General features: G+C 36.1%; 1 protein-coding gene across 1 annotated transcript in view; it reads right to left on the bottom strand.

Annotated features, from left to right (window-relative positions):
- Nucleotides 1-23,959, bottom strand: part of Psmd14 (proteasome (prosome, macropain) 26S subunit, non-ATPase, 14) — an 88,683-nt gene that overhangs the window by 8,302 nt on the left and 56,422 nt on the right. Inside the window, exons 8-10 of the mRNA NM_021526.2 lie at nt 15,295-15,402; nt 8,168-8,242; nt 6,516-6,641 (exon numbers count right to left, since the gene is read on the bottom strand). Coding sequence (NP_067501.2) covers nt 6,516-6,641; nt 8,168-8,242; nt 15,295-15,402 — 309 coding nt within the window. The remainder of the gene's footprint in view (nt 1-6,515; nt 6,642-8,167; nt 8,243-15,294; nt 15,403-23,959) is intronic.

The raw sequence follows: 23,959 nt of genomic DNA, 5'->3' as shown, positions 1-23,959 counted from the left end.
AGAAACAAAGAAGAAAGAAAGGAGATTAAAGAGACCAGCTACAGTTGCCCTGTTTTTCAGTATTAGTAGTAATCAGGTTCCAGTTCCTTTAGATCCTCAGTAACATGTTTTTCATCATCTTGACTGAGGGAAGTCATGGGTCACTATGGGTGTTTTTGGTAGCCCATTCCCTGGATGTCCTGGAACTCTTAGTGTAGGGCAGATCTTATAAGAGTTGCTTTGCCCTGCCTCCTAGGAATCAACATTACAAACCAGTCCCCCGTCCTTGGCTCCTCACTGTGGCTGGGATGTGCATCTCTCTAATGACTAAGGCTGATGCTCCTGTGCTTGCTGCCATTTGGAGAAATGACTATTCAAGTCATTGCTGATTTTTGAGCTGGCTTGTACTATTGTTAAAAGAATTCTTTGTTTTAGAAATTGGTCTCAGCAAGTATACTTTACCGATATCTATTCATTTTATAGATTGATCACTACAGACTGATTCTATACACATAGTATAGACTGATCTTGGCCTTTTAGCTAAGATCACACATAGCACTCATTATGTTGTTCTCTTTCTGTTTTTCTCTGGTTACACAACCATGTTGATTATGGAAAGACCATGTGGCTCTGTGAGAACGAGATTTAAGTGGGAGGGACTAGAAAAACATGAAGACTAGCTGGGAACTAAGGCAGTGATAGTGGAAAATAAAGAAGCAAAATAATAAGGATTGAATAGCTGAATGGATTGTTCATTAGTTGGTGTCAAAAAAAAATGTGTTTCTTAACTAATGTTTCTTAACTAAGGAACATTAGTGAGGCTGAAGAGAAGGCTCAGTGGTTAAGAACACTTGTGACTTTTACAGAGGACTCGGGTTCAATTCTCAGCATCCACAAGCTGCTCTTAACCCTTCATTGACTTCAGTTCCAAAGAATCTAACTCCCTTGTTTGTACTCCATCAGCATCGGGAATGCACATAGTACATAAACAACATGCAAAAAAGAGGGAAAAAGCAACAAAACAAAACCAAAAAACAAAACAAACAAACAAAAACACCTATCCATATAAAATAAAAAATAAATCTTATAAAAGAGGAGGAGAAGAAGAAGAAGAAAAAGAAGAAGAAGAAGAAGAAGAAGAAGAAGAAGAAGAAGAAGAAGAAGAAGAAGAAGAAGAAGAAGAAGAAGCAGCAGCAGCAGCAGCAGCAGCAGCAGCAGCAGCAGCAGCAGCATGGTATTAAAGAGTCAGGAAGGTGGCTCAGCAGGTAAGGCATTGCCAAACCTGACAACCTAAGTTTAATCACCAACCCTACACGCTGCCCTCTGAGTTCCACAACTCTGTCACAGAACACATGCATCCATAACCCACCTATAAACAAATGTCATTTAATTTTTAAAACAGAATGACCTTGGCCTGATCTTGGGCTTTTAGCTAAGATCACACATAGCACTCATTATGTTGTTCTCTTTCTGTTTTTCTCTGGTTACACAACCATGTTGATTATGGATACACCATTATTTCAGATATGCACATGCCAGCGATTCCACACATCATTCATAGAGATATGGAGATGTTTCTGTGACCACCTTGTTTCTAGTCACAGAAGAGATAAGCAATGAAAATCTGACTCCAGCAAAGTCCTATCTAGGATTCATAGCAACATCTAGTTTTGTTTGGATTTTTTGTTTTTTGAGACAGGGTTTCTCTGTGTAGCCCTGGCTGTCCTGGAACTCACTTTGTAGACCAGGCTGGCCTCGAACTCAGAAATCGGCCTGCCTCTGCCTCCCAAGTGCTGGGATTAAAGGCGTGCACCACTACCGCCCTGCTTTTTTTGTTTGTTTGTTTTTTGTTTAACATCTGGTTTTGTTTGTTGAGGTTTTTTTGTGTTTGCTCTTTGTTTTTGGACGGATTTGTCTGTGTACTCCTGGCTGTCCTTTAACTGAAGATATTTACCTGCCTCTGCCTCCTAAGTCCTAGGACCTAAGGGGTGCCCCACCACACCCAGACTCGTAGTAGCATTTGTTACTAAGGAAACTCATTACTTTTAAATGATGCATCATGAATAGTAATAAAGTCAAATCTATGACATTCAAGGCAACTGGAACAACAGAGATCTTTTGCAAAAAAAAAAAAAAAAAACTTAACAGGGAATCCAGTTTAAAGCATAATAACAGTAAATAAGGGATACAAAACAAAGATCACATGAGTATGTAAACACATAACTTTCATATGTAGATAGTAATAGCAATTTATAATTCACCTTTTATAAAATTAAAAGTTTTTTGGTAGGCTCAGTGGAGTAGCACATGTCTTTAGTAACAGGACTTAGGCAGAAGCAAGAGGAATTCTTTTTTTTTTTTTTTTTTTTTTTGGTTGTTCGAGACAGGGTTTCTCTGTGTAGCCCTGGTTGTCCTGGAACTCACTTTGTAGACCAGGCTGGCCTCGAACTCAGAAATCCGCCTGCCTCTGCCTCCCAAGTGCTGGGATCAAAGGCATTCACCACTACACCTGGTGCAAGAGGAGTTCTTAAGACTTCAAAGACCAGCCTGGTCTACACAGTGATTTCCAGGACATCTGGGCTCTATAAAGAGAAACTGTCTCAGGAAAAAAAGGAAAGGAGGGAGTTTGTGGTAGTATCTTCAGATTGCCAACATCCATCTTTTTTATAACATAACTCTGATTTTCCTAAGACATCAATATATAGACTTTTGCCGGGCGGTGGTGGTGCACGCCTTTAATCCCAGCACTTGGGAGGCAGAGGCAGGCCGATTTCTGAGTTCGAGGCCAGCCTGGTCTACAAAGTTGGTTCCAGGACAGCCAGGGCTACACAGAGAAACCCTGTCTCAAAAAACCAAAAACAAACAAACAAACAAAAATTATAGACTTTCTTGCAGCCAGGGGCTTGCTCATTTGGCCATGTTCTGCCAACAAGAGATAATCAGACTTGCTAGCTGGACTATTTACAAAGGTTCCTAAAAATAATTCATCCCTTTGATTTTCCTTTCCTCCCAGTTATTTAAATATAAATATATAAATATATGTGTATATGTAATGGCTATGGCTTAGCATCACTGTACTGAATCTTAAGATCACTTAAAAGATGTATGTCAATACAGTGAACATAGAGCAGAAAGATGATCAGTCTCACTCTCAAGTTCTAACTGGCCTTAAAGCATACAGTTTCCTATCTCCTATCCTGAAGATGACAATGTTACTAAAACAGTGTGACATACAACATATATTTAAAATAAAGATCATTTTCAAGGGACTGCAAAGTTGGCTCAGCCGTTAAAAGCTCAGTACTCTTCCAGAGGACTTATTCAATTCCTTACACCCATATGGCAGTTCACAACTTTCTGTAACTCCACTTACATTCTTTTCTGGCCTCCCTGGGCAACAGGGGAGCACGTGATAAACATACACACACACACACACACACACACATACACACACAAATGTACACACACAAACATACATGCATGCCTGTATACATACATGCTCATACACATAAAATACAACCTATAAAATATTACAGATTACTCTCCCACCGATAGTATGTTTCATAAACTTTTAATATTGAAAGTTATGTCTACTTAATAGGTTTTTTATTTAATAAAGCTGAAACTTTTTCATGTTTAATACCTTTTTTCCATAATTCTTTTGTCTTTCTGTTTTAAAAACTTTTTAACCACCTACATCATTCTTGACTAAACAGTTCTGAAAATTACCTTTTTATTCTCTTGAATTCCTGTGTGATTGCAATCTATTACATTATATTCAAATAATGTTGATTTGGCCAATTTTCCTCAATATTTATATCTTCTTTTGTTTTTCTATCTAATTACATGAACACAAAAATTTCTACCTAGTAAATATAATATAGAAAAACCAAAAATATCATTTATATAAAATATAAAAAGATCTCATTTTTCAGGTTATTAAGTTAGTCAATATATCATGACAAGCTAGGTGTCAGGTTTCAAAATTTATAGAGCTATATGCCTTTAAAGGAAAAATTTTGTTTCTGTGTTATTCTTAAAATGATCTTTTGCAATACATTTTTGATGCATACATTCATTTACAAATATGTATGAAAGATGAGCAGTTTTCAAATCTAGCAGCAGCATTTTGGGCTGTAGAGATGGGGCATGGAACATAGTGCTGCAGGTGTCACAGCTCAGTAATGAGAAAGACCAATGAGTAATAATCAAGCAGAACTCCTGTGTGGAATTCAGACTTGAGATTGAAAACTTGGAGCATAAGAATTTAATTATCCTCAAACTCCTTTTACTTTAAGACCTGACTGGCATCTAACAATAATTACCTTAGCTTTAAAAGCCAACCAATTAAAAAAGAATGCCATGAAGAACTGTGGTAGCATGGGCCTTTCCTTGTATATTTTAAGTGTTACTATAAAAACTTCAACGTATTTCTTTCAATCATAGAGGGAATTACATTCCCAAATCTGGACTCTTCATATCACAGCTTACACACTATTTTCATTTTTAACCAAACCTTACAAGATTTTTAGTACTACAGAGATTTTTAAAACTGTAATATAAGAAAAAAAAAAACTTCTATGGATGGGCAGCAGTAACCATAAATAGGTTATTTTCTGGCAGAAGGAAATATAAATTTACTTAAATGTAGTGTTACAGAGAAATTAAAAAAAACATTCCAACAGTCTACTGAATAGCAACTTGCTATAGCTTTTTTTTTTTTAAAACAATAAAAGGTTAACTATTTTAAATGATAGGGCAGAAATATTACAATTCCAATAATTAGTCTTAACTACGCCTCCTAAATCTTGAGTTTTAGACTTTACTATTAATTCTCAATATTTCAAACTGTTTAAAAGCTGTAGCTTTGAATTTTGGTATGTGGGTGTCTTTGGGTAGAGATCACAGAACTGAAGAGTGAGCTTGGGAGGGAAACTGTAAGTGGGCAGGGAGAGGCAAGAGAACATGTGACACAGAAGTGGAAGAGGGGACACAGGAAGGCACAAGTAGGGTGAGGGACAGAAGAGTAGATGCATGGACCAAACACTGCCAGTAGTCCTGTTAGTCTGAGTATCAATTAGGAAACAAAAACAATAATCAATATCTTCATCCTCTTCTGCCTACATTGAAAAGGTTATTGCTATCAATAGTTTAGTAAGAAGGAACTTTTCAATTTTCCTCTTTTCCTATCAATGCCTCCATTACTACTGTCACTACACAACACAGCCACTCAGTGTAACTCCCATTCAAATCTCCTCTCCTGTTCCTAAAGTCAGGATCCAGGTGTATCGTGCCTCTGATCAGAAATAACTCTGTAACTATCTTCTACTCCTCCTCATTTGCACTCTAGCCACGTTTACCACTTCCTAAACATATCCCAGGTCTTTTCTTTTTTCCCAGTCTCTCCTAACACCAGCTTCAAGACTCTAAAAGCCATGATTTTATATTTTTTACTCCTGAATTTGGACTTCACATGTGAAGATTTGTCTTTATGTGTCTAGTTTATTCCATTTAACCATGTCTTCCAGGATCATCATGTTACAATGGAAGGATTTCTTTCTTTTTAAAGAAAAAACAGTATTGCATTGTGAACACACACACACACACACACACACACACACACACACACACACACACAGAGAGAAAAACCCTACACATCCACCTGTTGCTGGATACTCGTGGATTCTGCCTTGGCAATTATGAATATTGGTCAGCAAGGCTATCTTTCCTCTTCAGCACTAGACATCATACCAAGCTCTTTACATGGGCTGCAGATGTAACTCAGACCTTTACATACTGAGCCAACTCTCCAGCCCAATAACCCACATATAGTTGAGCATTATAAACATTCATATTTATAATGCTCAATATATATATATAATTATAAATATTTTTAGGAGATTGCAAAAAATTATTTTTTTGATAAGACAAATTTTTACTGGCCCCATATAAAGCCATTGTCTCCCTAGTCACCACTCTTGTCCACGGCATTAGCTACAATGTACTATGCTATCTGTTTGTGTTCTTTTACAGAAAGTAAGCTCTCTGGGCAATAGGGACTTTTATGTCTCACGTTTTAGCGTTTTAGTTTGGCACACAGAAGATTTTCAGTAAGTACTGATTAAATAAAAAAATGTAAAAGTGTATTAAATGTGCCACCATGACCAGCCAAAGAACTATTTTGTTATATATCGGTATGTATACTGATATGTGTATGTCATGAGAGCTGGAGCTACAGGCAGTTGTCAGCTGCCTTCTATGGGTGTTGGGCACCACTCAGGTTCTCTCTAAGAGGAACAAGTGCTCTTAACTACTAGGGCATCTCTTCAGCTCCCCAGTTGCCTATTTAAGAAAAACCCAATGGCCGTTGTGTACTTAGTTTCTATGGCTACAAAGGGACCAGACTGCCTATACATCAAGATTTATTATCAAACCTACAAAAGAGGCCTCTCTATTTTTAATTACTTATTTTGTATAACCATCCAGTACCTAATTATACACATTTCGACAATTGTGAAGAAACAAATGACTTTTACCTTATTATAATTCTTGGCTAATTCCAACATTTCTTTTACCACCGATTCATTGTGTTTACAGTGTTCACTGTAGTCCTGAAGTGTCAATCCTTCCATCCAACTCTTCTTATGCAAATTTAACAGCATCTAAAAATACAGGGAAAACATAGTTTTGTTGAGTTAAAAATTTTTCTTTTCTCTGTCTTGTTAAAAAAAAACCTTCATAAAAACTAGTGAATTTAAATATAAGTTTATTCATTCAAATAAGTACCAGCTGGAAATATCCTAAATTTATACTAATATACCTGGTGCTCCAAATCCATGCCTTTGTCTCTCTCTGGTACCCACATCAGAGACAGATGCCTTTCCTAATACACTGATTAAAATCAACCATCTCACATTGTTTTAACAAAGATCTTTCTCCCCTTTCATGACAAGACACTACTTTTATAGTGTCTATGGACATTTTTTCTTAACTTTATTCAGTTATATTTAAGATCACCAGGGTCTAGCTAGATTCTAAAATATTGAACCACAGCAGTTAAACACATAAACACACACAAACACAAACACATACACATACACATACACATAATGAATCAAAGGATGCATTGAACTCTCAAATTACACACAGGTTTGCTATAAAAACTTAATACTCACAACTTACTGACAGGGTTGAAAAAACAAATCTACAAAAAAAACCTCACAGACATGTCTAGTTTCAAACACATCAATACACTGGGGCTGGGATATAGTTAACAATATAAATAACCAGACAAGTACACATTCAGAAATTTAAAGGAGGGGCTTATGAGCACACACACGTGTACTTTGGGGAGAGGGGAGTCACATTATGTTGCCCAGTTTGACTTCAAACTCACAAACTTCCTGATTTGGTTCAGCATCTCAAAGGCTATGACACCTCATCTGCCTTAGACATTTGCCATTTTCTCTTACTACATTGTTTGTTTTTTGGGTGGGCATATGTGTTACAGCATGCAGGTGAAGGTCAGAGAAAAACTTTAGGGAGTTAGTCCCAGCCTTCTGCCACTTGGCTCCAACACACTCAACTCCTGCTCTCATGCCCAGAAGGAAGAGGAGTTATCTGGACCTGCTGAGTCCTCTATGCAACTGAGTTTGTATTCTGCTGCACTTCTGTGTTTCTCTAAATGTCCCCTAGTAATTTCTCATGTGACTTACTTTTTCAAACTTTATCTATGTGTAAGCATGAGCATGAGTGTGGAGAAGCCAACAGAGGGCATCAGCTCTCTGGAGCTAGAGTTAAGAGCAGTTGTGAGCAGTCTGACATGGTTGCTGGGAACCAAACCAGGGTCCTCTTAGAGCAGCACCAATGAGCCATCTCTCCAGCCAAGAGTTTAACTTGATAAACTTCTCTTCAAAAGTCATACTCTAGAATTTGCCTTCAACTAAGTACTACCACTGGAAGAAAGTTAATTTTTTCTTTTGATAATTGAATACATTATGACATGTGAAAACAAAACAAACCTCACAGTGCAGCCTGCTCGATGCTATTGTTCCACCATTCCTGAGGATCCAACAGCCTCTTCTGACCCCAAGGGCAACAGGCAGGCAAGCGGTACAGAAATATACCCAGAGGCATAAAATACATCACAGACATAGAAGAAAAAGGAAAAGATTTTTCATACACCCACCTTCTGTTCCAGTTCATTTTTCCGGTAATTAATAGTGATGGAGTAATAATGTCTGTTTAGTCCGTGAATTAATGCCTAAAAACAAATTTTAAAATGATAAATTAATGTTTCATTTAATCAAACTGTTGCTATATCTTATGCATGATACACCCACCTCTTATGTATGTATCTATGTATTATTTATTTAGCAAGGTTTGACTATGGAGCCCGATCTGTTTTAGAACTCACTATGTACATTAGGCTGCTTGTGAACTCACAGAGATTCCCCCCACCTCTGTCTCAGGGTCCTGAGATTGTTGTGTTGTGTTGTGTGGTCACCATGCCCAGCTTTTCTGCCATGATCTTAAAGGGCATTTTGGGGCCAGTAAGAAGGACTCGTTGATAAAGGCCCTTGCTACCAAGCCTGAGACCTGAGTTCAATCCCTTGGTCCCACATGGTAGAAGAATAAAACTGACTCCTGCAAATCCCCTCCCAACAAAATAAATAAAATGTAGTAAATTTTTAAATAAAACTAGAAGAGATCTTATTATAAATGACCATTGCTCTCACTGCAGGCTTGAGGATGAAGTTTAAAGCACTATAGGTACTTTACACACTGAAAACTTTCCACAGCCATGAAGCCTGAGTCACACTAACTACTCACAACTATTTTCTAATTTTATGGTGTTTAGAGGGCAATGAGCTTTTTCAGAAGAAAAATTTAAAACTCAAGAGTACGCAAAAATATAAAACAAGTCAACAGTACGCATGTTTCTTCATCCACATTAATCTGGGTTTCCCTTCTTGTTAATTCAATGTTCACTAGTTGTGTCCAGGCAAGTCTCCAAACTAGCAATGAGGAAGGTGGATAGGTCCATGCGTATGTTCACTGTATTTGTCTGTCCTTTCTGGTCAACTTTAGGAGTCTTCCTAAATTGCTGTTCACCTTCATTTTTACATTAAGGCCTAGTCACAGAACTGACTGATTCAGCTCATTGGCTGACCAATGAGCTTCTGGGCCCTTCTCCCAGGGTAACACATACACACTGTCCTGCCCTCATGTCTGTGCAACAGACACTTATCAACTGAGCCCTGCCCAGACCCAGAAGCTTGGTCTTTACCGTTTCCATGTGAACATCCACTGATGTTCTTCAGTGACAAGAAATCATCATCTCACCTATCAGAATTTATTTTCATTGGACACAACAACCTCCAAGATAGATAAATCACAACAAAAACCTAAGCAATTTAAAGGGGGTGGGGACTACAGGGGAAACCAAGGCTATTGCTCTGTGAAGGAATGTACAATAAAATGACTCCTAACTACACTCTGCTATATCCATATATGCATGTCTCAGCTATCCTAAGAGGCTTCAAGCTCTTGCAGTAGATGGGAGATAAACACAGAGATCCATAAAACTGCAATGTGCAGAAAGTAGGGACTCTGGAGCACTTAACCTAAACAATGTCTTTATCACACTCCACCCGAGGGGACAGATGATACCAAGGAAGACACAACAATCAACACATGTATGAACTCCAAGACTGTAGCAGCAATCACAAGGCCTGCAGTGGTCCAGGACAGCCAGGGTCCCAGTGCTGAGGGTGGGAAGTGTGCATCAGCTCCCATCCATACCAAGACGTTCTCTCCAACTGACAACCACGTGCAAAAGTTAAAGTATTTCTCTCTAATGGAGGCTCACAAATGACACATAAATAAGTGCAGGCCTGGTACCCAGCAGCAGATAACCAATATTAACCTAATCCAATGGTATTTTTGCCTCAAATTGCTTTGTTTGAACACTTTTCTTTTTTTACTGGTCTTTTCCTTGTATATTATAGTTGTGTGTGTGTGTAGTGTTTTTTCTTTTCTATGTTTTCATTGATCTGGTTTTTGCCTGTTTTCTTAAGAGGCTTGGAATTAGGTGGATGGGGAGGTATGAATGATTGAAAAGCAGATGGAGGAGGAGGAGGAACAGTGAGCGGAACACACTGGAGGAGAAAAGAATTATTTTTAAGAAAAAAAGTGAAAGGAAAAGTAACTATGTTACATACTGCTTAAGTATCTAACACTAGCAACTTAAGTTCACAATGGTATTATGAGATATATATATATGTGTGTGTGTGTGTGTCTATCATATCCACTACTAGTCTCCTAAGACACAAAGGCATAGAATTATAATTTACAATTTTTTTTTCGAGATAGGTTTTCTCTGTATAGCCCTGGCTGTCCTGGAACTCACTTTGTAGACCAGGCTGTCCTGGAACTCAGAAATTCGTCTGCCTCTGCCTCCCGAGTGCTATGATTAAAGGCATGCACCACCACGCCCAGCAATTTATAATTTTTTAAAACAAATGTTAAAAAAAAACACAAAATGATTTGGTTCAGGGAAATAAAGATAGAGCTAACCAAATACCCACCACTTTCTAACTCGGGTTTTACAGTCTAAATCTTAACATTGCTAAGAAAAGGTGGAGAGGTGAATGCCCAGAGACTGCCTGGCTATGCTTTACACCCCACGCACTCTAACACAACCAACCATCTAGTAGGTTCGCTCTATGTGCATATGACAGAGGAGTAACAAAGAACATTGGAAATATAAAAATTAAATATCAAATCACTTGGTATTTCCTAAGATAATCAGTTGTCACATTATTAATATGTTCTATAAATGTAACCTATAAAGCTAATAGAAAGCAATTGATCTCATGTAGAAATACAAAGTTGATTTCAAGTGGATGGTGTATGAAATTTAGTCACTAAGAGAATCTATTAAACCCTTATCTATTTCAAAAATTACCAGATGTAGTAAATCAGCTCTTACTATAAATGCTGTACCATAGCAATCAGAAAATGGAACTGTTCACAGACTCCCTAAACCTGAACTTACCCTTGCACACAGTAGGAGGTTTATCTTATAGTTGGAGATTTAGTTAAGTCTGAACATTTCTCAAAGCAAGACACAGCCTGGCTGGTGAGTGAAAAATTAGTTGTAACCACAATCTTTGTGCAATACACTAACTGTTCTAAACACTGCATGGTGGAAAAATTAACAATGGTTACACCCAAAAAAGCCAGGGGCCAGTCACTGAATCCACAGACAGGCCTTCATTTCAAACAGTAATCACCAGTACCAATGAAACAAACAACCTAGTGTTTGGTGGCACTATTTGGTTTTCAATTATACTACTCTGATAAATGTAATAAAACTTAAAACAAGCACCACGAAAGATTAGGAAGTACTTGATAAAACAGTAGTCAGTCTTACAACCTTACTTACCTACTGAAACAAACTGACCGGAAGCTTTCTGACTTTACACAGGAGGACCTCAAACATCAATGTTTGTCAACCTTCCCAGGACCCTTTAATACATACAGTTCCTCATGTTGTGGTGAACCCCCTTCCCACAACCATAAAATTATTTCTGTTGCTGATTCATAACTAATTTTGCTACTGTTTTGAATCATAACAGAATTTTTTTTCCTGATGGGTCTTAGGTGACCTCAGTGAAAGGGTCATTTGACCCCCAAAGGGATAGAGACCCCAAGGTTGAAAATCATGGATATAGGTCCAGTCTATGTGTGGTTAAATTTCCATACACTATCTGCTATGGATTTATCAGGGGTTTTATAAGTCAGTTTGCTGGGCATTATAGCACATATTTGTAATCACAGCACTCAGGGGGTTAAAGCAGAATTCTGGGTTTAAGGCCAGCCTGTACTACGTGGAGGTCAACCTGGACACAGTGAATCTCTGTCTCAAAACAAACCAAAGTATCGCACAGGCAACATATGAATCATGCCAAAATTGTATGAAATTTCCAACTATAATCTAAAAGAATGAAAAGGTCTACCAGGTCTTGCACATGTCAAGAATAATTTAAACAGCTCAGTTTTCTGGATTCAGCTGCCTCATCTAGAACACGCCTATGACTGTCTCACTGCTGCTGTTTTCCAACTCTGCATCTTATAATTATTGAAAATAATGTTTTCAATACTTTTAACTCTGTTGCACAATGCAAGCATGCTCAGTGCTACACTTGGGAGATTCAAAGCCTGGTGCACGTATTGAGTACCAATGTTTACTAAATGTACACAGGATAACAATTTCAAAATTAAGTGTGACTTTTAAGGAGTTGAAATATCAAAAAACCAACAAGTTTTTAATGTAGTACTTAAAAAAATTAATCACTAAAATAAATACTGCCATTTATAAACACTGATGGTCAAATGTTCCAGGTATAAAATAATATAGTTTTGTGTATTATACCAGAAGCAAGTAGCACTGTTTTAGGAATTATATTGAAAATAGTAGTTTCTCTAAGAGTGAAAATAGAACTAATTGTTAACTTCTTCAATATTGCCATGAACAATGAGAAATAGTATTTTCTTGGGCTGGAGAAGTGACTCGGAGGTTAAAAGAACTTGTTGCTTTTGTAAAGGACCTGGCTCAACTCCTAGCACTTGCCTGCAGGCTTGCAACCATGCAAAACGCTAGTTCTAAAGAATCTGATTCCTGCTTCCAACTACCGCAGGTATCAAACACACACATGATACACACACACACACACACACACACACACACACACACACACACACACACACGGACACACGCAGGCAAAACACTCACACATAAAATGCATAAAAAAATCACATAAAATACTATATTTTAAATATTCTGTTTTACTGCAAAGTTTTTGGTTTGGGTTTTGTTTTGTTTTTTGTTTGTTTGTTTGTTTTTTGAGATACGGTTTCTCTGTATAGCCCTGGCTGTCCTAGAACTCACTTTGTAGACCAGGCTGGACTGGAACTCATGGAGATCTACCTGTGCCTCCTGTGTGCTGGGATTATAGGCATGTGCCAATAAGGATAAAGAAAACAAGGAGGGAAAGTCCCATTATTGTGCTACAAATCCAATGTGTTGGACTAAATATCTAAGTACAAGTTCTAAAACATGTACTTATTAAATGGAGAACTTATATATTCCATTTAAACTTTCCTGTGACTGCTAAATAGTTTACAATGTGATCATAACACTCTCGTCTGTCATTAAGTATAACAGAAAAAGCAGTGCTAGAAAATCACCAATGACTTCCAGAATGTATGCTAATGCCTGTGGTCAGATTTCTACCACTTACTTCTACACTGTCTTGGGAACAAGTTCCCTCTTAACACCAACCAACTTTCCTTCAAAATAAAAGGTGGTATTTCTGAAAGGTTTCTAATCAACAACTTTAAAAAATCGACATACCTTCAAATTCTATTATGGACTTGCTATCTAGGCTGTTTTACAAAATTTAAGTGTTTTAAGGTGTGTTTCTTTTTGGCTTGATCCCATTTGTAAACTTTAGTGTTGAAATTGTCTTAAAATTGTAAAGTACCCTGATGGATGTCATTCCAATGAACACTGCAGAAACTATGAAATAAACATATTTATAGATTCTAATTGGGAGACAAGACAAACTTAAAATAATAGGAAAAACAATGCCACCTTAGCCTTTGTATAAAAGTCATTTAACTTAGGCTGGAAAGCTGTTTCAAAGGGTCCATTTTTAATTAAAGATAGAAGGTAGGCTTAAACACTACCAAGTGGATTAGTGCAGAAGAAACAGATTTCAATATCGATTTTGTCTTAAGTTAAAAGGGAGTGTTTTAATTTAAAAAAGGAAATATGCAACAGGTGGCTGCTGACTTGCAATTAGTAAAAACTTCTGGCAGAAATATACCATGTAGTAGTAATCACAATGATTCTAGATTGTGAGATGCTATTTAACCTTTTGTAGAAAATAATGAAGCAGGATGATGCTATGGGGGTGTATGAGAAAGGTCATTATCACGGGCTAAACAGACCCAATAATATATTCTCTTGGAACATGCAAGTATGGGCTTGTCTGTGCCCAATCAAAGCTCTGGTAGCTTATTTCATACTCATTATTCTCCATAGTTTCGCCCTACCTTGTTAAAAAAAAATTTATTTCAAAAGAAACATTCTTCATTTCTTTAAGACAAACATTTCACTCTGATGAAGAACTAGAATGAATGCTAACAGCAAAACTGCCTAACATTACAAAGTTATCAAGGCTGGACCACGGTGAACTATTAATGCCACAATTCCCCAAAGACAAAGACCTTAAGGCAAAACAACGTTTCAGAAGGGGAATAGCAGTAGCTACTATAATGTCTTTGTCCTGGGTGTCCTATTTAATCAAACATGGTATTTTTGTCCGATTAATTAATCTTTAGAGAAATAATTACCTACATAGACACACAGACTGTGCACTTAAAAACACATTTAACATAATTTCCTACATACAATAAAGACTTGTATTGAAACAATGAGGCACGTGAATGGAACAAAGAAAACACTATCACTCAAAGGGGTATTAAGTGTCTGAATACCAAAGAACCACAGTAACAGCAGTTGATATCACTAGATAAACAAAATATAAACCCATCAAAAATAATACTTATATGTGTTTTAGAGAATTTTAACCAAAGGTGGGGATAAAACAAAAAAGGTAGAAAGAATTAAATACTACCTAAGAGCTGTTTCTTGTGTCCTCTTAAAATACACTGCTTTTTCCACCTTACTTCTTATCTTTTTCCACCTTACTTTTTATTGAAGACTGTTAAGAATCCAATCTAGGTTAGCTAACTGCTCCCACCCGAAACTTTTATTGATCCTCATAGATGCTAACACACAGAAGATATGATCAAGAGAAGCTCTCTTATACTACCATGATAAAAAATTTACAACTCTACTAAAAATTGTCTCATATGAGGCTAATTTAACTCTCTGCAACAGTATTTCCATCTTTTCTTGATATATATATACATACACACACACACACACACACACACACACACACACACACACACACACACACATATATATATATATATATATGCACACACACACACACACATATATTCATACATACACACATATGAGTTTTGTTCTGTTGCATAGGCTTGGTTCAAACCTACAGCCTCAAAGGAGCTTGTGTTTTCTTTTAAAACAGTAAGAAAAAAAAAAAAGACTGCTTTTAAGAAAATTAAAATGACTCAGAGTTAGATCTTAAAATGATGACAGCACATTTAAATAACAAAACAGACTTTTAACACATTATCAAATATCATCATTACCTGGATAGATGGCTTGTTTAAGTGGCCCAGATTTGAAGTCGTTTGTCTTGGTTCATGTCCTAAGACCATCATATTAGCATTGATCAGTCTGAAGGCATCAATAACAACCTGTAAAACAAGGTGTCGAGTCAGTTCCTTTATAAAACAAGTGATGGTGCCAAGCAACAGTGGACAAGGCAAGATCAACTTGCATCTGTTTCTGGCCTATTTCCAGAAAATCATTTAATTATAATATTAATAAAAAGAGCCTCCTGCTGATAGTGCCATCAGTATACCACCCTCTATCTTGTAATGTAAGGTGACACCAATTATTGCGATTTTCATGAAGCAGCAAAATATTAACTTAGCATCTTTATTATTAAAAATATGTCATTACTAAGCATACAGAAAATAACCTTCATTGCTGTGTTTATTTGTTACCTAAAGTTTTCCTAGTCAAAATTGAGTGACGGGGAAACTAAAACTGAAAGTGAGCACAAGCTAAGGGACTGCAGTGAAGACCCAGTCCTGTCACATCAGTTATGCCATCACTGTACTTGAAATGACAACAAAATTGCAGCCAGCACGTCACTTGCCCATGTATTCTCTACTAGTCAGATACTCTTTGCTTCTTCTGACTCTGAAATACGTTATACCTTGTCTGATGGCTTTAAATATCCAAGCCACTGTCAAGGATAGGAGGTACAATAAAAGAAAACCAAGGTCACTCATCCTCTTAAATCGGAAATAATAGGTTACAAGTTCATAGAACAAAATTCTTTTTCTCTATTAAAGATTCAAATTCCTTCATAATCCATATCATGTTATTTAGCTCTTTCATATAAAGAGACTAATGAGAATCAGCTATTTTCCAGAATCTTATTGTATTAAACAACTAAGACTATCAGTGTTTTCAAAAATACTGCTATCGGGATTTGTTTTCAGTTATACAACTGTTGTGTTAATACACTAAAATATTAAAAGCTATTATTTTCAACTTAAGCTAACTAAAATATAATCAAGTCTAAAAATCTATCTGAAGGGCTTTTGAGCCCAGCCTAGTGGTGCATGTGTACAATCCCAACATCCATACCTTTAATCTCAGCGTTCCTAAGGAGGCAGGCACAGGCAGATCTCTGTGAGTTTGAGGCCAGCCAGAGATAACATGTGAGACCCTGCCTCAAAGAAGTGTTATTTATACTCTTAGAAGAGTCTAAAGATAATAGTTATAGCAAACAAAATTACACAAAGCATTACAAGATAGTCTAAGGTCTCTGTACAATCCTGTTGTCCTAATAACAATAATAGTCAAGTTTTGATGTTGCTTTTAATTCTGTGGTCTGAACTTTTTCCAAAATTTCTTTTGCTCCAAAGCCAGGTGTTTAATCAGAACTCCAAACAACTGCTTTTAACTACTAACTGTAAATATAGAACAGCATATCATTGTTTTAGTCAACTCCTTTATGATTCCTTCCTTGGAGTTCAGTGAAAATCATATCCAGGAAAAAATTTGTAAATTGTGAAAATGTCCTATTAGACCCCAATGGAATGCTTACATACATTTTTATGCCAGCTGTCTTCAAATAAAACACTACACAGCAATTCTCATGGAAAAATTGTCATTTCTATAGGATAGTGTAAGCATCATAAAAGAAGATGAAAATGCCAACTGGGTCACAGTTAAGTGGATACCATGACCTATTTTTTTAACCCTAAAAGAAAATAGGAAAAAAAAAAAAGAGTAGTTTACAACAAAGCTTTAAGAATTTAATATGTTGTTCAACTAGTAAATTATGACCCAGATGAAATGACTTGCTCAGATTGATAGTTCCTGAGCAGCAATAGAAATGATTACACTAAAATTAAAGGAATTTTCTTCTATCACTATAGCAACTGTCTTAAGGAAACTAACATGTTCAAAAACCTGCAGACCAAAATTAGATTTAACATGCAATAAAAAGTAAATATGGCAATATATTCTACATTTTAATTTCTGTACAATTTTATAATTGCCTTCTCTGCTGTGAGAATAAGTAGATTTTTCCTTTAGGACAACCTATCAAAATAGACTCATTAATGTCCAGTACACTAATGAGCAATGGGTGAAGAAGGTGTTAATTATGCCACAGTAAGATTCAAGAAAAAGCCCTAGTGAGAAGTTGGAGGTGTGTTTAAGCTCAGGGTGTTTCTCCATGTTTGTGTATTTACAGAATGATGCAACAGAATGACAGCAAGTGGTCACTCATTGTTAGGAACATAAATCAAAATGCAACATACTAAACAAAGAATCTCCAAGAATTAAGGCACTGGAGGGGGAAGAAGAAACAACAATGCATTCTTAAAGCACTCTGCTTTTTTTTAATGGCTTACTTTGAAATATGTATACAAGAAACCAGTTTGTCTTGTGAAGCTCAAAATTTAACCCAAAGAAAAAAGAAAGACTACATCCAAATCACCTCCTCATAGCAACAATAACCTCCACGCTGAAGGAAGAAAAATAAAAAATTCCTGTCTCTATCAGAGCCCTAAAACCCACTGGATCTCTATTTACCAGCCTGACCAGTTAATTTTTTTCTGGTACAAGTGCCTTGAGACTTTTCAGAGGTCAGCGCAACAGTAGACAGCTTATAACAAAACCATTAGCAGTTTGGCTAGCTTAGGGAAACCTCTTACTTTCCTTTTTTTGTTTATTATCACTGCATGAATCTGCAGCATATGATAGTTTATAATTTCTCAGGCTTGTTAAATTCATGTTAAAGGTCTGTTTTCTTGTTGAATAAATTTTGTTCATATAATGCTGCCTATTTCATACACTCAGTCTTTAATAGCACCTTTGGTCTATGCGCAACTCACAGATCAAAACAGAGGACTAAAATAGGGGTTGATGATGCTATTTACATGTGTGATTCCTGCTGTCTTCTTGTTAGTAGCTTTAATATAATAGAAGACCTTGTCTGTTTTGTAATTAACACATCTTTACTGGAGAGATATTTGGAAGTGATTGCTGTGAATATACTGGTTAGTAAAATAAACACAATCACACACCACTTTCTGTTATCAGACAAATTTGTGAATTGTACACATTATACTCCAGATCAACAAACTGTGATATAACAGCCAAGTAGAAGACACATATTTATATAACCCTTTATTTTTCTGAAAATATGTATTCACTCTGACCTTGCAAATATAATTAGCTGTGGGATGTGCAGACTTCAGTACCATGGTTGCTTTACTAATTGCAACTCTTGGAAATAGATACTAAATATTTGGAAGCTGCCAATACAAAATAAAAACTGCATCTTTCTTGTACATCTGTCTCAGCTTACAAAATCAAAATAGTTTTGAAAACAATACTGAGTTCCATGTTTATTCGAAGCACACCCAAGGGTCAAGGACCTATCATTTCTGTTTAATGAGGAATCTGGCTTAGGATTTAAGCTGTAATTATTTTCAGATTCAGTTTAGTCCATAGTCTTGACTTCTTCTCTGAGTATATATATGAGCTCATTCAACATGCTACTTTTTATTCCATATTTCTCTAGGTCAATTTAGCAGACTACATTTCTAAAGCATCAAACTACAACCCTGGTTTTTACATTCAAATGAAGCTTTTATTGTTAAAGCAATATTCAATATAATTTAATGGAAAGGTATTTTATTACATATATGCTTCCAGCAGAGGTTACTGTTATTTTCCTCCTCCTCTCATAGTAGCTTCCAAGGGCATTGCCAACTGTACTTACATTGAAATCAATGACCAATGGAAGTGTTTCAAAAACACAACAAAAGGAAGAACTGATGTTAAAACATTTATGACACATTTTCTTGAGCTCAAAGGGGTAGGAAGATGTAACTATTTAGAATCTTTTATAGCTATATAGGTCACCCTAATACCTATAAGTTAATAAGAACAAAAAATAGGAGGGAGGGAGGGAGGGAGGGAGGGAGGGAGGGAGGGAGGGAGGGAGGGAGGGAGGGAGGGAGAAAGGAAGGAAGGAAGGAAGGAAGGAAGGAAGGAAGGAAGGAAGGAAGGAAGAAAGGAAGGAAGGAAGGAAGGAAAAGATTAAGACCAAAAGCAATGCTAAATAGTTAAAAAAGAAAAAGAAAAGAAAAGGCAGTTAACAGCTAAGTTCCACACTTAAAAGCATGTAGTAAACCCAATGGCATACAGACTCCATCTCTCAACCACTATGAGATGAGAAGCCGGGGAAGAACAGTAGAGTCACAGCAAACACTGCTGCTTGGAAATGGCCGGTTATCAACTGCTTAGTTTGTTTCTAGATTCTTTAAAAATTAAGAATGAATGTGACCTGGGGAATACTGTGGTGGTTTGTGACCATTTCGTTACTTCTGCTGCTATGCACTGTCATGTGTCTATAAGATAAAAACATTTTCCATCTCTTGTAAGCCCACAGCATAAAAAATTTAAAGATATCTTACTTTTTATGCCATTTCCAATGAAAAGCACTAAGAACTAAAACTGAGTCATGCCAAATGCATATCACTGAATTGCTGTGATTTCTTGGTCTCAAGTTTGCAACACGGAAATTATTTATAAAATGTCAATTTTAGCTCTGGAAAAGAAATTCCTATGTGAATGTACAGTTTCTTTCTTCATCCTCAGAGAATTGCTTACTGTAGCTACAGATTCAATATACTGGGCGGAAGAGGGATGGGGCAGATCTAGCATAATGTACTTTACTGGCAAGTGAAGACATGTATCAAAATTCAAGAGTAAACCCACAAGTTTTGAACATATATCCCTTAATGAAAACAAATCCATTTTTAGGAACTAGTAATGCAAAGGTAATTAGACATTTCTAGATTCAAAGAACATTGTGAAAAGAATTTACTTAAATCATAGAAGGAAATTGAGCACAACTTTTTAGTATTTGCATGGAATTTGAGTGCCTACCTGTGACTCAGTTCCTCTCCAAGTTAAAATTGTAGGTCTATTACCTGCTATCCAAGTGACCTAAGACAAGTTACTTAATGGCTCAATCTCTTTGTTTGCTCATGAATGATACTTCACAGAGCTGGTGATAAGATTAAATAATACATGTGTGCTTGTCATTACAGTTCTTGTTAACTGTGGTAGTCACAGAGCTGTTCCCTTTAGATCTCTCTCTCTCTCTCTAATAGAACCTGCTGTGGACAGCACAGCTGACTTCTAAACTCCAGCTGCTGCACCTTTTAATCCATTGGGCAGTCACACCAGGCAATAAAACCCTGGGGCTGCTCCCAGCCAATGACTAAACACAACCATGGAACAAGAATTTAGCTATCTCTGCCAAAATAGAGACACCTTTAAAAAGTAACTGTAATTCAACTACTCTCTAGAAACCTGTGGCCAGGCCCTCCCTACTCAGAACCACATTTCTCAAGCCTTTATCCATTACTGGTATTTTCTCCAAAAAAGTCTGTCAATGTAATCGCATTTTGGTTTATGATCTGTATAGCACCCAACCTGACACAGTTAACAAAGAGCATCACTGTGAGGGTAAATACTATAAAACGTTACCCTAAAAAATCAAATCATAATTATAAATTTGCTATCCTGAGACACCTGATATATGAAAAAAAACAAAAACAAAAACAGGAAATTACAGCTCCCCTTCGCTTTTCTCCCACCTAACCAGCCAATGCACCACCTCAGTGTTTGCCTTTCTTAAAAATCCATGGCCCTTTTCTGTTGTGTTTTACACACACACACACACACACACACACAAAATGACTGATGTCTAGAACCTTTATTCATGAATGATAGATGTTTCTCAGCACACAGGTGACAAATAGCACACTTAGTATTGAACTCCTTAGGGGACTTCTAATGAGCTTCAAGAGCCCAACACCTATTGCTGGTCTGATACCAACTCAAGAGTGCCAATTGTTTCTGGTAGCTACAGTCACCTACACAAAAAGAACAAGTGATTTTAGATCCTGTTCTAATATCAAACTGTGATAATAAAAGTGATGTTCCTACTAATGGGCCCATATAAAGTAAATGATGAAAAAAATCCTAGCTACTAAGCACTAAGGCTTAATGGTGTTAACATAGCAATGGGCAAGTAAGGTATCTATGGACATGCATTGTATTATACCATCATCTTTTAAAGAAAATCAAATTATGTCCTTCAAACTAGCATTACTCAAATGGCAAATGTATTTAGCATGAAAAAAAATCAACTAAATTTTATATATATAACAATTTTAATATTTGACTATTATTAGTAGGTAGAAATTATCTTTCTAAACCATTTCAACTATCAAGAAGTAAATTGTAAATGATAATAACCAAAAATGCATCAGTTTATAAATAAAGAAACTAAGACTTATATAACTCAAAGTAAATGATATACTATAATGTGTAAGAGGTAGAACTATGATTTGTGCCTATGTGGATGCTAAAACCAGTATACTAGTTATTAGCAAGTTATGTGATATAATAACTGCATTAACACAAAAGCTAGAAAACATTAAATTTTACTTATACAAAAGCAGGGTTTATGGCTCACTTAATAACAAATAGCAACTCCATAACAGTAGTTATGGTATAACAAGAAAGCTCTTCAAAATGACATAAAGCAAATACATAACAAAATGAGAAACTCTAAGGAAGTCTGTTTGTGGATTATTTTTTATATATAGAAAGAAAGCTATCAATCATGATTTAAAAGTTCAGTGTGCATTAACACACATTAGGTTTAACAATATATTCTCACTTCTGTACTACTGCTTAGTTTCCATGCATTTATCACATCTCGAGGCAGACTAAACTGGAAGTTTCACAGAACAGCTTCACTTACAATAAAGACTATACAATAAGTCCAGCTGTAATGTAAAACATAGCTGTAAACATGTTCCCTGATAATAGTCTAACAATACCCGATGTCTTTGAAGAAATTTGCTATAATCAATTCTACTTTCTTTAGAAAATTATAGAAACACATTAAACCTCTCAAAACTAAGGCCTAGGTTCAGAAAGACCTCCTTAAGAGCTAATGTCAAATTAATCTGTTCTTAAAAACTAACACATGATGCTACGGGAAAGATTCCGAATTAAACCCACTGTTTACTCACACAAAGCTAACAAACTAACACTAAGAGTGAGAGCAGAGCTTCCTCTTTTCTGTATCCAGTGTATACTCGGTACACAGTGCTCATCAGCACGGGGAATGGCTAGATAATTAGATGATTACGGAGGTAAAAGCATCAGTAAGCCAAATGTCTGAATATTCTTATAGGTAATGGGACATTGTCTTAAATTCCATTTTTCCTAATCAATACAGATGCTGCATTCAAATTATTTTTAAACATAATCACACCACTGAAAACAAATAGCCAGTACTAAAGTAACATTAATTAGTTCAGTGTGCATTAACATACAGCTTTAGATTAAAATAAATTTTACCTCTATATAACACTTATTCTTTCAGTATTTTATCTAAAATTGCCATTAAAGTCCTAGTTGGAAATGTATAATTATATCACCTATATAAATTTGCATATGAATACCTGCAAGAATGATAGGTATTCTCATATCTAAGTGATATAAAACATCAAACTGTTCAAGTCCATAGGCCAAAGTTTCAGCAAAATATATTCCCTTTCCTCTTCATTAATATACCTGGAGAAAATATCCTTCAAATGTTATATACCCACTAAAAACCAATTCTGAAATGAGAAGGTAAGTGTGAACAAATTAGGGGTTAACGCAGATTTATTTTTATTAAGATTTCCAGAGATGTTAATATTTTATATTGTTTTAAAAAGCTAGTTTTTACTTTCCACAGTAATAAAATACCACTTATTACATAGCAACTAAGAGATATATACATCAATATCACTATGAATACGTGATACATACTCTAATAATCAGTGTCTGTATCATTGCAATATATTCAAAATATTACAAAATGGATACAAAAGTTCCTGTTTTACAGATAATAAAATGAAGCCTCACCAAAAATTAGGTAACTGGTTTAAGGTCTTCACTATTTAATTATGTCTCTTTACATAATTTATATGTATTATTTTTAATAAGAAGAAAATAGAGCTGTTATTTAAGTAAAACTACCATAACTTTAAAATTAACATGTGAAAATTACATTTTCCAACTCCTAAATATGTGGGAAATAAAAACAGGATAGCCCTTAGAAATATTCATTTTCTAATTCACTTTTTTCTATATTTGCATTTCTTCCCAGCGCTCCATGTTTGATGATTCTTGTATCTGTGGAAGAATGCGACTACCCAGAAGCACCTTGTGCAGTGTTCTCCTACCCTCTTCCCACAGGGCAGGGCTTCTTTCCTGACGCTGTCCAGCCTGTAAGCAGAGCCCCAGCTCACCCTGCTCCTCTCAGGGCTTGCTATCTGACTCCGCATTAACCAGGTATGCTACCAAAGTAGACTTCACTATATATTGGCAAATATGGGATTCTGATCAGCAATCAGATTCCATTTCAAAGCTTGTTGAAGATTTCTTATCAGGTTAAATGAACATGTTTCAGAAAAACCCAGCCACTGTTTAGATTACATGGTCATTAGTTTCTGTAAGTTTTCAACAGAAAATAGGCACTATGACTGCTAGAGTTAGTAGACAGCATTACATACTCACTAAAAGCAACCTAGTCTAATTCTCTACATCTAGTATTTTTTAAAGAATAAGTTTAAGACCACATTG

Source organism: Mus musculus, chromosome 2 (genome assembly GCF_000001635.26).
Source record: "Mus musculus strain C57BL/6J chromosome 2, GRCm38.p6 C57BL/6J".
Classification (NCBI taxonomy): Eukaryota; Metazoa; Chordata; class Mammalia; order Rodentia; family Muridae; genus Mus; species Mus musculus.
Note: the sequence above shows the minus strand (reverse complement) of the source record. Positions and strands in the feature narration are given on the sequence as shown.